Source organism: Perca flavescens, chromosome 2 (assembly GCF_004354835.1).
Source record: "Perca flavescens isolate YP-PL-M2 chromosome 2, PFLA_1.0, whole genome shotgun sequence".
Lineage (NCBI taxonomy): Eukaryota > Metazoa > Chordata > Actinopteri > Perciformes > Percidae > Perca > Perca flavescens.
The window spans coordinates 17,441,742-17,455,514 of NC_041332.1; the positions used below are offsets into that span (position 1 = coordinate 17,441,742).

Sequence of the window (13,773 nt, forward strand, 5' to 3'; positions counted from 1 at the left end):
GTTCACAGCTAATTTTGGACTTAACAGTTTTTCATACTGTAATTATACAACACTGCCGTGCAGAATTTGACAGATTTGCCGACTTTGAGACTCAGAATTCCCCACAGAAGCAGATAGATGTATAATATTCAAGCTGTGAAACAGGTTGTTGTGAGTCGGCTGGGTGGTAGCTGCTTTTAAAAATGTAATGTTTGTTTTTCATGACTTGTTAAATTCTACGATGGCTAAGAAACATTTTTGCTGACTTTTTTATTGTTTTATGTCAACCAAACTGTATGGGAGAACGCTATATGAGACTTGCAATAATACAAAGTTAATTTACTTTTTTTGTTAAATAAAAGCATGTCAATAAACTCAACATGTCTGGCCCTTATTGTGATCGTCATTTCCAGTGTGGCCCTTAGTGAAATTGAGTTTGACACCCCTTTACCGCAGTTAAAACATTTTCAGCAGATGTTTTGGTCTGGACATTCAGATACAGGCATGGCATTAACAGTCTGAACTCAGGAGTGAATACAATTGTATATTCCAGACAACAACACAATTATTAAAACCCTTAAACTCAACCTATACCGTTTTGTGACACATGATCTCACAGTTTCTTTAAGTCAAATTCAACATGAGAACATTTCTAAGGATTAAATGAAATGTCTACTGGGCTGATAGAATGGTGACTTAATTATTGACGAGCATTAACTAGAATATATCTTTTCAGTCAGATGTTGGTGCTCAACATTTTGAAATGACATTGAAAACACCACAGTACTCCTTCTACCACATGGGGATCCACCGCCGAACAACACAAACAATTTTGGATTCTAACCTATATTGTTTTTAACATGATCACAATCAATGGAAATGTTTCATTAACAGTCTTCTGCTGGTGTAACTTTGATCTCTGGTGGTGACTGTGACTCTGCTTGACGACTCTGTGTTTGAGACGCCATGAAGCAAGCCTGGACAAGTGTGTGTGACTGGGGAGATGATGATGTGTGTACTGATGAAGATGAGGAGAGGTGGTGCTTTCTGAGCAGGATCAGATGAGGGTTCCTGAGTAAGGTATAAAACAACATCCAATGCCTCCTGGCCCGGTTGTTCACAGAGGATTCTGGAAAAAAGTAAAAGTCTAATAAACTGGAAGTTAAGAAATAAATAATTATGAAACAAACACACAAACACTAATAACAAAACATCAGTTCTGATGAAGCATCAACAATAAAACTGAATAAATGCAATAAAGTGCATTTTGTGAGCTAATTTAAAAGAAGAAACTATAGTTTGGTCACTTGGTGCATCTTAAAGTTATAAGTAGTTATTTGGTAGATGACTTTTCATGCAAGAGCTACACCCACCCACACACACACACACACACACACACACACACACACACACACACACACACACTACTGACCAGATGACACATTGCTGAATGTGGAGTATGCAGATGCAGTGTGTTTTGCTGGCGTGTTGGAGACCAGCAGCTGGCAGAAACACACCATGACTGGATTGTTATGATAGTGGTCAGCAAAGATCATCCCAATCCAAGTGCTGTAGCCTGGAACATGCAATAAATAATGTTAGAGCTTAACACCATATATGAGAAATAGCACTGAATTAACAGTATTTCAACAATATGTGTTTGAGGAGTATGCACTGCATGACTGAGGAAAAAATCCTTTTTCTTTGGGAAGTATTGGGAGAAAGGTCCTGGAAGAAAATAATCTTCAAGGATGAATGAAAATCTATAATATAACCCCGATGAACTACACCAGCATCAAATCATAATAATAATGATGATAATGATTGTATATGTACAGTATGATGAGTCTCTTATCTACTATCACTGTATATAAAAAAGAAAGAGGTTTGGCCGTGACATTTTATGGTGATAAATATGGAGACTTAACTTCTTAAACCCTTAAACCTATATTTCATCTTTGTCTACACAAATTTTGGTTGAAAGTTAAGCTTACCGGCATCCATGGTTTCATATCCTCTCTGCATAATGGTCCGATCTAAGCGGGACACCAGCCACGTTCCCACTACAATGCTGCACAGCAACCTTATTATGCAGTTGCTAATCCCCATCACCACGTTGTAGAAAAAGAAGAAGTAGTTGAAGCAGTGGAACCCCTTCCTGAAGAGGGGGAAGAGAAACTTTGATTTCAAGCTACAGATTTACTTTTAATTATATTCTGTTCCATTAACGTTTCCCTTCCCATTCCCCTTTCAACAATCAATGTTTTCTGGCAAATAAAGGACCTGCATGGTTTTAATAGTCTTATGATCCACGCTTACATAATACCTATGTTAAAAAGTACCCACCTGTTATTAAGGGCCAAAGGTTTTTGTTTATCAGTGGGAGACATTTTGTCCTGAAGGAAGAAGATCTGAACCAGAACTATCTGGAGAATCACCAGGCCGATGACTAGACTGATGGTCAGACTGAGAGAAACAGGAGAAATATATCAACTAACGTATCAATCAAATCATCCATTCATATACCGTCATATATCCACAACCACAGGGAAAGCAGACTTACAGTATAAGCCCCAGGTTGGTGAGCATGATCAGTGCTTTTCCATGCTGTATAGGAAGAACAAGCATATAGACCAACAGCAGAGCAAACAGGAAGTAGATAAAATGGACAATCAAGTAGCCTAAATAGAAAATACAGAAGAGACATCCAATTATTTCATGTAGTCTCTCTTTATGCTGCTTATCTTCACATTTTACTCATGCAATGGAACTGTGCTGTTGCTACTGTCTGCTGCATTTTATCATGTTTCTATTTCATTCTCAAAACTATTCTTTTCTGTGTGATAGGACAATAACATATATGCAGATATATTCATGCTCCTAAAAAGATTTCAACATATCAATCAACAAATATAATGGCATAGTAGGATGTTTCTCAACCACCACACGCCTATAATGAGTTGAAGTGACTTAATAATTGCATCCATTATATGGGCTTGATCAATGAAAAGTTAGTAACTGCCTAAAGCTTGCTGTTAATGGACACTTTCCCTCCTTCTCTTCCCTCAGACTTCTGAAAACGTCCCGCTTTTGAGAAACAACAGCGAGACAAATGTTGGGTTCAGTCCCATAACATAGGATGTGTCGATGTACATCTGCTAAGCCGCTGTTTTTGTTTTTTCAAAGCATGCAGTACATGTCAGTTCTTCATGTATATCAGGAGATGAAAGTCTTACCCCACAGTGTAAAAGCTATTTGCCAACCAGAGTATCTTGCAATGCAAGCCTGCGGAAATTGAAAGAGAAAACTTGTTTCAAATGCATAAAACAAGAGGCCAAATAAAATGAGATGCAAACTTTAACACATGCAAAGAACCCACATGCCCTGCATATTTGAAACACTCAAATGCATGCTCACACATTGAAATATTTCAGAAACTTGCAAATGTGTGTGTTCAGCAGAACCTGCTTGTGGGGTGCAGTGGCCATGTGGTTTATAATATGAGGACCATATTTTTCAAAAATATGTAGATCATAGACTGTGACACAAACATCATGACCTGGAAACAGTTACACTGCGGCCAATGTCACACTAGTGAATGCTGGTTTTGAATTTAGAGCCTGATCTGAATCTGATTTGCATTCTTGATTTGCATCTGCCTGTGTGTGTGTGTGTGTGTGTGTGTGTGTGTGTGTGTGTGTGAGATACTTACTACGCTGACAGCAGATCTAGGGTTGTGAAACTTTTCAGGAAGAAAACCCTTCTGCCCTTTCCACAGCCTCTTCATGTGTTTTCTATGGCGACAGTAGACCACTCATCTATGTTTTTGTTGTTGTAATACCTGCTTAGGAAATATCATCTAACTTCCCATGAACTAAATCAGTTTATATACTTCTTTTGGGACATTTATCATACAATTCCAATACATTTAATTTATTTCAGATATTTTAAGGACCTTACCTGTAACATGCCAAGACATGGAAGCAATAGGCTACAGAGTTGAGAGTAGAAAAGATGGTGGTAGCTAGCCAAGACTCTGGAATAAAATAAATAACGACAACGTTACTTAGTGTGTGTGTGTGTCAGTGTATCAGCGTAGAGTTGATTTTTTGGCTTTTTCTTATTGGAAATGTTTAGAATTATGGAAGCAGGGCAAATGTTGTGTAAATGTTCTCAAAACTTGTCTGATGTCAACTATGGAGCATTAATCACACAGACTGTTAGGGGGGAGCAGACCAACTCACTCCGAGCCACGTCGATGAATTCTTCCAGCTGTGGTATCATGACTGCGAGAGCTTCAGTCTGGTTACAAGACGTAACCAGCTGTTTTAGTGTATTCTTCCACCTGTCTATTTGGTCAAAAGCCACATTACTAAGCCTGTAATCTACCAGGGTCATCTAGAGAAATGACAATAAGGCAAATTAATACCTACAGCAGATCCACATATAAGTTGTTCGTGTAACACTTTTCCAAAACAAAGTGTATGGATGAGACATTTGGTTTACATAACTTAACATAAGAGAAGTCTTGCTGTACCGTATACAGGCCTATAAGGGATATGATGACAGTGCCGATAATTCTGTTGGGAAACTTGAAGTAAGGGTCCCATTCATACACTCTGCTCTGGAACCAGCTGAGGGTCTTACTGCACAAGAGAAAGGAGTGTCAAATAAACTGTCTCTATATATGTACGTATGTGTGTCTATAAATGACAGTGTTGTGAGAAGCTGACTCCCAAGTCTTGGGTGCTAGTGTCTACCAGGAGCACCTCAAAACACCAGACTGGACTTGAAGTCATTGAACTGCATGACCACGCAACAACAACGTCACTTTGAAAATAGATAAGATTTGACACACATGGGTTTAATAGTGTAAACAGATAAAAGTTCCTGCAACTAATCTGACTCAGAAAATCTCAATGTCCAACTCTCCATGTTGAGTTTAATATTTTACTGAAATAAATGATATGTCGTCAGTGAGTGAAAAAAGAAAGTAATGTTATGTTTCTGAATACATTTAACTGTTCTCAATTTTTGGTAAACTGGTTAAAAAAATGCAGAAATAGCGGATCCCTTTACAAGAGAAATAACTGAAAATACCTAGTTATAAAAGGGACACTTGAATTCAGCATTGATGAACACGTGCATGAGTGTGTATTCTACCTGTGTGCAGGTGTTTTCCTCAGCAGTCTCTTAACATGCTGTATCTGGTGTTTTTCAATCAGCTCTTCAGGGTCCTGGCAGCAGATTTAGCATGTTAACAGTCATACAGAAAATTCAGTTATATAATGATTGCAGAGAAGAGAATGCAATAGAATACAATGTTTCGCATAAATGTCTTAAAGGTCCCATGGTATGAAAATTTCACTTTATGAGGTTTTTTAACATCAATATGCGTTCCCCCAGCCTGCCTATGGTCCCCCAGTGGCTTGAAATGGCGATAGGTGTAAACCGAGCCCTGGGTATCCTGCTCTGCCTTTGAGAAAATGAAATCTCAGGTGGGCCGATCTGGAATCTTGCTCCTTATGAGGTCATAAGGAGCAATGTTACCTCTCCTTTCCCTTTCAGAGAGACATCATGGCTTTTAAACAAGCAAAGTGGCAGTTGGTCAAGGCCACACTCCCACCCTACACATTGCCCCCCCCTCTCTCCTCCTCAATAGCTATAGACACAGAAATGGCACATACTAAGGAAAGCTCATGGCTCTAGTGGCTGTAATTCTGTACAAAGGCTGAATTTTGGGAAAGAGACTTCAGATATAGTATTAGGAGACCACTAAGGCCTATATAAAAGCATCCAAAGAGCACCATGTCATGGGACCTTAAATAGTCTGTAGATCATTGGGGGTTTTATCCATAGGGAAAAAACACGGCAAGAGTAATTTCAATGATTTCATACATTAGGCATACTGACCTCCTGTTCCACTTGCAGATGTATTTGAACAGCTTTAACCAGCATGTAAAGAAATCGTCCCAAAAGGAAGATGAGGGAGAGGATGCAGGGCCACTGGACAATCCACCTCTGGTATTTACCTAGAATCTAAAACCACACACACAAAGTCAGTCATTAATTATTATTTTTTTCATGATGTTTCAACTACATACCAACAGGCTAACACTTCATAACTGAATGTTTTTTAGAGCCTCATTTATTTAGGTGTAGGAAGAGGCTGGCTCCTTGGTAGAAACAACAGGCACATTACATTTACACTAGCTTACACTACTCACCTACCTTACCACTGGGACAGGTGAATAAATCCCAGACTGTAACGACGATCCTAAAAAAAAAAGCATCGAGACATGATGTATTTTCAGACTTTTAAAATGTGATCATCCACATATCAACCCATGTATTTATTCATCTAGCCAAACTTGTAAGTATTTTTTACTTTTTTTATTAATGTAAATTCTGCTTCTATTCAGCTTTTAACTGTGAGTGTGAATGCTAATACACTCAAACTCAAGTAACCATCATATACACTTTTTAAATTCTTTTTTACAATGTTGTGTAAAAGACACACACTAGTGAAGGAAACCCTTTCCTGTACAAATTCACATTTTGAGACATATACATTTACCAGGCCAAAGAGTAGCATATTCCCAGAACTGCCCCAGCCGCTCTGAAAGGTGTTGACAGACAGGCAAAGAAAGGGAAATAGACCAGGCCCACCTCTAAAGCTCCAACCAGATACACTATAGCTGAGGAGAATAATCAGGAAAACATCACATCCGTCAAAGTGTTTATTTCTTGTATCTGCAAGGTACATAGGTTTGAATACAGAGCCTGAATAACAATGGCAAACAGTGGAAGTACCTCGGGCCCAGGCCGGGACAGAGAAGGGGATGTAACGTTCAGAAAAGAGCAGAAAGACGCTGGCGGACACGGCCCCAAATGCAAACCCATAGGACCAACGATTACTGAGGCTGCCTATAGTATCCAAAGGCCTGCGACACAGTAATATCATTAAAACAAACAAAGCCACATTGCTGAACTATATCAGGCTGATATATATCAAAACAGTATGGATAGATGTTACATGATTCAGTTGCCTAACACTTTTAAAGCTTTAGTGCGTAACTTTTTTATAATAATCAACATCCGTTACATTCAAGCAACTGCCAAATGAGTTGATACAAAGCTAATTAATAGGCTCCACAAAACACTCTCTGTATTTCTCAGTATGGCTATGTTTAGAAATTGGTGTCGTCCGGCGACTCTCGTGCGCAGAAACTCGAGTAAAGATAATTTTCCTCTTCTGAAAAGTTCATCTTTTTTCTTTTTTAATCCTCTGTGTCCTCCTTGGCTACGTAGCAACTGTGTGGAGGAGGGAGGGGGGGGAGCGCGGTCACGGAAGGCTTGTATCATGTGGATGCACCAACAGAATTGTTGTCATCACTCAGAATTCCTCGTGGGGGAGACAGAAACTACGCACTATAGCTTCAAATACTTTAGTTATGATATTGAAAAACATATTGTTGCTCTTTTTCTTTTGAGATTCCTAGCTGCTTACACCACAATGGCAAAACGTCCCCGCAGGAAGGGAAATCTGTGATCAATGGCCAGTTTCTGGGCTCTCTTCTGGAGGAATGAGAGCACCCCTACAATCACAACCTGAAAGACAAGAAATCAATAAATAATATATCAACAAAACTCTGTGAATTGAGAGGCTATCTTATAAAAACACCTTACAGGTGTCCAATCAAAGTAGTTTTGATCAAGCTGCTGCACCTACCTGCTTACCTGTTTGTTTTTTATTTTTTATTTAATGCACGTTAATTAACATAAGCACTCTAGTCCAACATGTAAAAGTGCCAGATATAACCATGCGGGCTAATTTTCATCTGCAGTCCCTGGCAGGTTGATGACATACATAAGCACTTCATTGTAGATGTAGTAGTACAGGTATGTGTTGTGTTGCAGTTCTTGGTTGTATAGTGTTTTTCTTCATCATTTGCTTATATGGTGGACACAGAACGGCAATTTCCCACAGTTGTAAATATAAGATGCTTATGGCATTAACATAACAAAACTATTCATTTTTCTTGCTGTTGTGATCTTTAATGTTTCAGGAAGACTAAGGGATTAAGTGTTTCTGGTTGAGAATATTTTCCTTCCTCTTAAACTAAAACATGGTTTAGAGATACGTGGGTTTTACAGAACAGGAACCAATAAAAATTCATTGTATTGTATCTGTAGAAATTTATGGAAAGCCGTTTAGTATGTCAACTTGTCTGAAATTCTCCAGCCAAATATTCATATCCCCGGCAAAATAGATGGACAACTTACTGCTGGTATGAGTGAAAAGTGCAGGAAGAGCTCCATAGATATTCCATTTTGACAGTCCTTAATGGTGGAGACCCTGGAGAAACAGGACATAACTATAATCTAACTGATCTGAACTGTAGGGCCACAGAGCAAACTGATCAAACAGGGTTAAAAATCATGAATAGGCTATACTTCTTAATGCATCAATAATATCATTGATTGTTTGTCGATTCCAAACAGCTGAAATCAGGTGTAGTCCTAAACTCTTCGTAACATGACCATGACGAATAACAGCTGCTAGTTACACAATAAAGAGCAGGATCGTAATGCTAGTAGCAGTGAGCCGAGTATTTGCAGTCTGTACTTACTCATGTTCCACTCGGTTTCTTATCATCATTGATAAGTCAGTTCACTGAAGTCTGAAACGCTTTGTTCCTGCGCTAAAGATGAGGGAAGTGACTGGATATACTCATAGACATACTCCACTTCTCTGTTTCCTGGTTTCAACCATGTGACTCACACACTTGACCTTTGACCTCAGGATTCAACACTTTATGTCTCTGTTTTTTTATGTCCTCTCTCCCAGTGTCTTGCTCTGTGCTTCTCTCGCCGTTTACTCACACTCTCTCTGTTTGTCTTCATCACACACACACACACGTACACACACACAAACACACAGTGCGTTTCACTATCTTTGTGGGGATTATTATATATGACCATTATTATTATTTATTACATTTATATAGCGCTTTATCTCAAAACGCATTTGGGGGGAGGGGACTGCTCTCTAACACCACTAATGTGTAGCACCCACCTGGGTGATGCACGGCAGCCATACAACACCTTACGACGCCAGAACGCTCACCACACATCAGCTAGTTAGGGAGGGGGAGGGGAACATATTTTTAGTGGTGGGGGAAACCGGAGAACCTGGAGAAAACCCACACAGACACGGGGAGAACATGCAAACTCCACACAGAAAGGCCTGGATTTGAACCCAGAACCTTCTTGCTGTGAGGCCACAGCACTAACCACTGGGCCACCGTGCTGCCATTGACATAATGCATTCCCTAGCCCCTTACCCTAACCTTAACCGTCACAATTAAATGCCTAAACTTAACCCTTACCCTCACCCTAACCATAACCTAATTCTATCCCTAATCCTAAAACCAAGTCTTAACCCTCAAACAGCCCTTTAAAGTTGTGGGGTCCAGCATTTTGGCCCCACAAAGCTGTCGGGACCCCACAAGTATACTGGACTCCCGGTTTTTGGAGCCCACGAATGAAGTTAAACAAGAAACACACACACACACACACACACGCACGCACACACACACACACACACACACACACACACACACACACCTGAACATTATTGACCAATGTGTTACCCAGTATAAGGAGTGTAAACATTTGTCTTTCCCACAGATAACCAACCGTTCATTTACCTCCTGCCTTCACTATCAAAGGAATGTTTTTTAGATAAATCATTTCCTTTAATTTTTTTTCCATTGCCCTTGTATCACCTCCATTGCAAAAAAAAACAAAAAAACAAAGCAAAACATATATACTTTACTACTATACTATTCCTTGATTTCTTTTATTTCTAGCATATGTTTAACTCCTTCTATAAACATGATCCAGACAACTTTCTTGACTGGAATATGGATTTTATTGACAAACAAAAAGAAAGTAAAAGATGGTTGTTTACTGCTGATATACATTTATTACTTATTGCATTGACAAACATTTAGGAATTGTAATTTCACAGATCCATGTTGGGTCGATAATCAGATCCTGATTGGTCACCCCATAGCGGTGACATCATCCCCTGCGCAGGTCAGCAGCTTTCCTCTTTGGCAACCAAAATGTCCATCTTGGTTGTTCTGCAAAGAGGATCACAACATGACATGGCTGCGATTCATTCTGTTTCGGTCATCTGAGATCTAGTTCAACTTCGTATCAATGTCAGTGATCAGAGTGAAAATAAGGCCAGTCAAAAGATTTTTTCTCGGAAATCACAACTTATATGAAACTGTTTGAATGTGGGAGTAGATTCCAGCAACAGTGTTTAAAAGCCATCACTGAGGATATTAATAAAGCAAGTTGTGTGTTATGAGGTTAAAAGACGAAATAAGATAAATAGAGAGAGACAAAGAGCACTTTATAGAAAGAGTCACTTGCTGTTGTTAGGCATCTGTGTGAAATTGTTTTGCCAGTATTTTTTCAATCCAATGCAAAATCATCGCTTGACATTTTGTGCTTTTTCAAGATTTGGTTATCAGAAAAATGACATATCATTATCTAGTAATGACTAATGGCCACTAGCTCATATCCTGTAAAGACAAAGAGATGAATAAAATGCTTCCAGTCATTTAAAATCAGCCGCTCCTGTTAGCCAATCAAGGTTCGGTATTGTGACTGTGGTCCTTACATTCATCCACCACCAGAGGCTGACTCCAGCACCATACAGTCGACTTGGATGATGTTGAGCTAATGTGTGAATGCCATGAGAATGGAGCAGCTGTGTGTGTACTCACTGTCTCTGGGCACACAAGGTACACTCGTTGGCATAGGTGTTTCCATCGCTGCCGCACACGGGAGCGAGGTTCAGAGGGCACGCCATGATCTCCTCACCAAAGTTAGGACAGGAAGGCTGCCAGGAGATACACACAGGATCTGGTTTCTGGTGCGACTTCTCTCCTTTCATTACCTCATAAGAATGTCTCAGAATACATGTTTATACATAATTCCTTCAATGACACAGTTTAGGTATTTTTTTCATTCTCATTCTCTCACACATACACACAAAACACCTTCTATATGCAGCACACACCTTTCTCAGGAGTCCAGAGTTCTCCCCAGCAACTGTAAAGAAAGCAGATGACTCATAAAACCATAAATGTCTAAATAATTGACCCCATATACCATCAATTCTTGCCTACATGCAAGTACATGAGAATATTGTTAGCATGTAAAACTGACCGAACACCCAGAGACTCAAATTGCGTGAATTTATACTGGGATGAGCAAAGGTCAGTATTCCACCTTTGATACTTTTTAATATAGTCCCTGTTATTGATATTTCTAAACAGTTATTGCTAATTGACTATAAATACAGGTAAAATATATTACTATGTAACACTGACATACAGCGCACATGATTTTATGTGATATCCCTACATGTGAGTATACTGTATAAAATACTGTACAGTGCCCAGCTAAGCAAGCAAACAAGTGTTTTATATTTGTATTATTTCTCTCAATTTCACTTTGTAGATATGTTTTTTTTTAAACTTTGAAATCAATCTGCCTTTTTCGTTGTTGATCAGTGTAAAAAAAGCCACATCAAATCCCCTTTGACATACATTTAGTAAAACAATAAAACATTGACACTTCCAATGTGGGTGAATTCTTTTAACAGGCACTCTTTGTTCATTCAATGGCAACTAAACAGAAATCCCTCAAAAGACATGCACGTTAGCAACAGTCAAAATAGAATGTAAAAATAGCTATAAAAAAAGTGTGCTTTTCTTTGTTACCTTCAGCCACACAGATGAGCAGCAGTCCCAGAAAAACAACTCTTCCAATCATGATGTTGGTGGATGAATAACTAACAGAAACTTCTGAGCGTTTCGTCCGTTTTACTGTCAATATAACTGGGGGTGGGTGTGGGTGTGTGTGGAAACACAGCAGGTGAAAATAGACACTCAATGCATGCACACTCTAGAAACTTATAGTCATCAGCGCGCATGCGCGCACACACACACACACACACACACACACACACACATACAGAATACATTTCTTTTGTTGAGTCATTAACTACAAACTTCCATTTAACAACAAGGTTTTTTGTGTCTACTACACAACTAGACAAACATGCAAAATAATCAAATCAGGAGAGTTTTTCTTCAAAATGTATGAATTTGTTTATTTATTAATGTAGTAACTATACACAATTTGTAACAGACTCAAACAGCTGTTTAATACTTAAAAATGTAAACAAATAATAATATTGAGCACAAGAAGAAACCATCACCACCGTAATTTTGCCCTGCATGTCTCCTTTTATCTCACTTTTTCACTCTCAATCACGTCTTCCCTCTCAATTTCAAGTTTCAAACAAAATGTTTTAATGCAGTGGTGTAGCTTCATTTTGTCTGAATTTTACCGGTTTTCCAGTGCAGAGATTTGATTTTTAAAGTCTAATTTACCATACCCAAAACCCTACTTCTACGTCTTTGACACAACAGGCTATGCAGTCTATAAAGTGCTGACATTTAGCTGAGGGTTTTGCTGCGTTCCAAGATTTGAGAGAGAACCCGTAATGACAATCTTGCATCAATTTAAACCCTGAATACAATTTCTTTTTGGGGATATTCTATAAACTGTAATTGACGTGGTCCCTGTTTATGTTGTCTGGCTTATTGACTAGCTCTGGAAAGATAACTGTGTGTGAAGCATCTCAACCTCATGTCTAAAAAAATTAGAGTTACTGACAGTACAGTGTGGCAGCTGATTAATGTGGACTGACGGAAAGATGAGAATTTGGCAACGTGACTAGAAGATAGAAAAACTAAATGAGGTAGCACACATTTGACATAACATGTGCTAATATGTTTCGAGCTGCTAGCAATAGAGAAAGAACTGAAATCAAAGCACAACTTAAACTTTACAAAACAGTTGCCTCCTCCGTATTATGCTGGTTTGATCAAAGATATATATTCAGCTCCATTTGGCACAGATACTGTTTGTTTACTCCATCGATAATGTTTTTTTTGACTCGACATCACAAAGTTGCTACTGTACATAACATCCACATCGGTGCTGGCTCAGGTCTAAAACGCTCCCATCGTGCCCTCGCAGGCGAAGCACACGGTACCGGAAAGGTCACCATCTTTAGATCCTACACGAGCAGACTAGCTGTGAAACTGTCTTCGTCATGTGTGAGAGCTACAGTTTTACCTACAGGAACATTTCCACCCCATCGCCAAAAATCCCATTTTGATACAGAACAACAGAACTTTGGATTTGGACTCCACATATACATATGTGCCAGTAATCCCACAACAATGAAGCACAATTCAGTCGTCTCCAGTTCTTTTACAAGCCGATCTGACGGCATGCTTCGGCACACACGCACACACACAGAAGCGCTGACAGTCCCGTTGTGTGGCCCAGTGGAAAGCATGCAGTATATATTTCCAACTTTGAGAAACCAGTCAAATTTCTTCAGCAACTTTCAGCTTTCTCTTGAAGTCACAACTGCTAAGTTTGTGATGGTCATCTTGCGTCCTCTCTGATTAGCCTTCAGTTCCTTTGAAGAGAGCAGGGCGAGTAAAAACAAGCCAGTACAGCTGACTGCACATCTTGTACAGACATCAAGCAACCACAAGATTTTTTTTTTGTTTTTGACAATGAAGGATACAGTTTTTATAAAAACAGTCAACTTTCATTCATCATCTTCACAAAAAGCCCCCTTTTTTGTGCTTCGATGTATGATGGTATCGGTTTTATACATTCCTG

General features: G+C 39.1%; 2 protein-coding genes across 2 annotated transcripts; both read right to left on the reverse strand.

Moving 5' to 3' along the window:
• Nucleotides 1–430: 430 nt before the first annotated feature.
• stra6l (STRA6-like) lies at nucleotides 431–8,750 on the reverse strand. Its single transcript, XM_028605951.1, has 18 exons — nucleotides 8,613–8,750; nucleotides 8,266–8,338; nucleotides 7,490–7,590; nucleotides 6,793–6,923; nucleotides 6,557–6,677; nucleotides 6,211–6,256; nucleotides 5,893–6,018; nucleotides 5,143–5,216; nucleotides 4,517–4,625; nucleotides 4,224–4,377; nucleotides 3,940–4,015; nucleotides 3,692–3,773; nucleotides 3,216–3,264; nucleotides 2,543–2,660; nucleotides 2,326–2,445; nucleotides 1,974–2,137; nucleotides 1,412–1,555; nucleotides 431–1,108 (listed from the first exon to the last, which is right to left on the reverse strand). The coding sequence occupies exons 1-18, from the start codon at nucleotides 8,639–8,641 to the stop codon at nucleotides 867–869; spliced, it is 1,959 nt and encodes a 652-aa protein (XP_028461752.1). The 5' UTR covers nucleotides 8,642–8,750; the 3' UTR covers nucleotides 431–866.
• A 1,205-nt stretch (nucleotides 8,751–9,955) lies between these two features.
• spink4 (serine peptidase inhibitor, Kazal type 4) lies at nucleotides 9,956–12,083 on the reverse strand. The gene is made up of 4 exons (XM_028566848.1): nucleotides 11,787–12,083; nucleotides 11,081–11,112; nucleotides 10,785–10,900; nucleotides 9,956–10,130 (listed from the first exon to the last, which is right to left on the reverse strand). The coding sequence occupies exons 1-4, from the start codon at nucleotides 11,836–11,838 to the stop codon at nucleotides 10,085–10,087; spliced, it is 246 nt and encodes an 81-aa protein (XP_028422649.1). The 5' UTR covers nucleotides 11,839–12,083; the 3' UTR covers nucleotides 9,956–10,084.
• Between the last annotated feature and the right edge of the window lie 1,690 nt (nucleotides 12,084–13,773).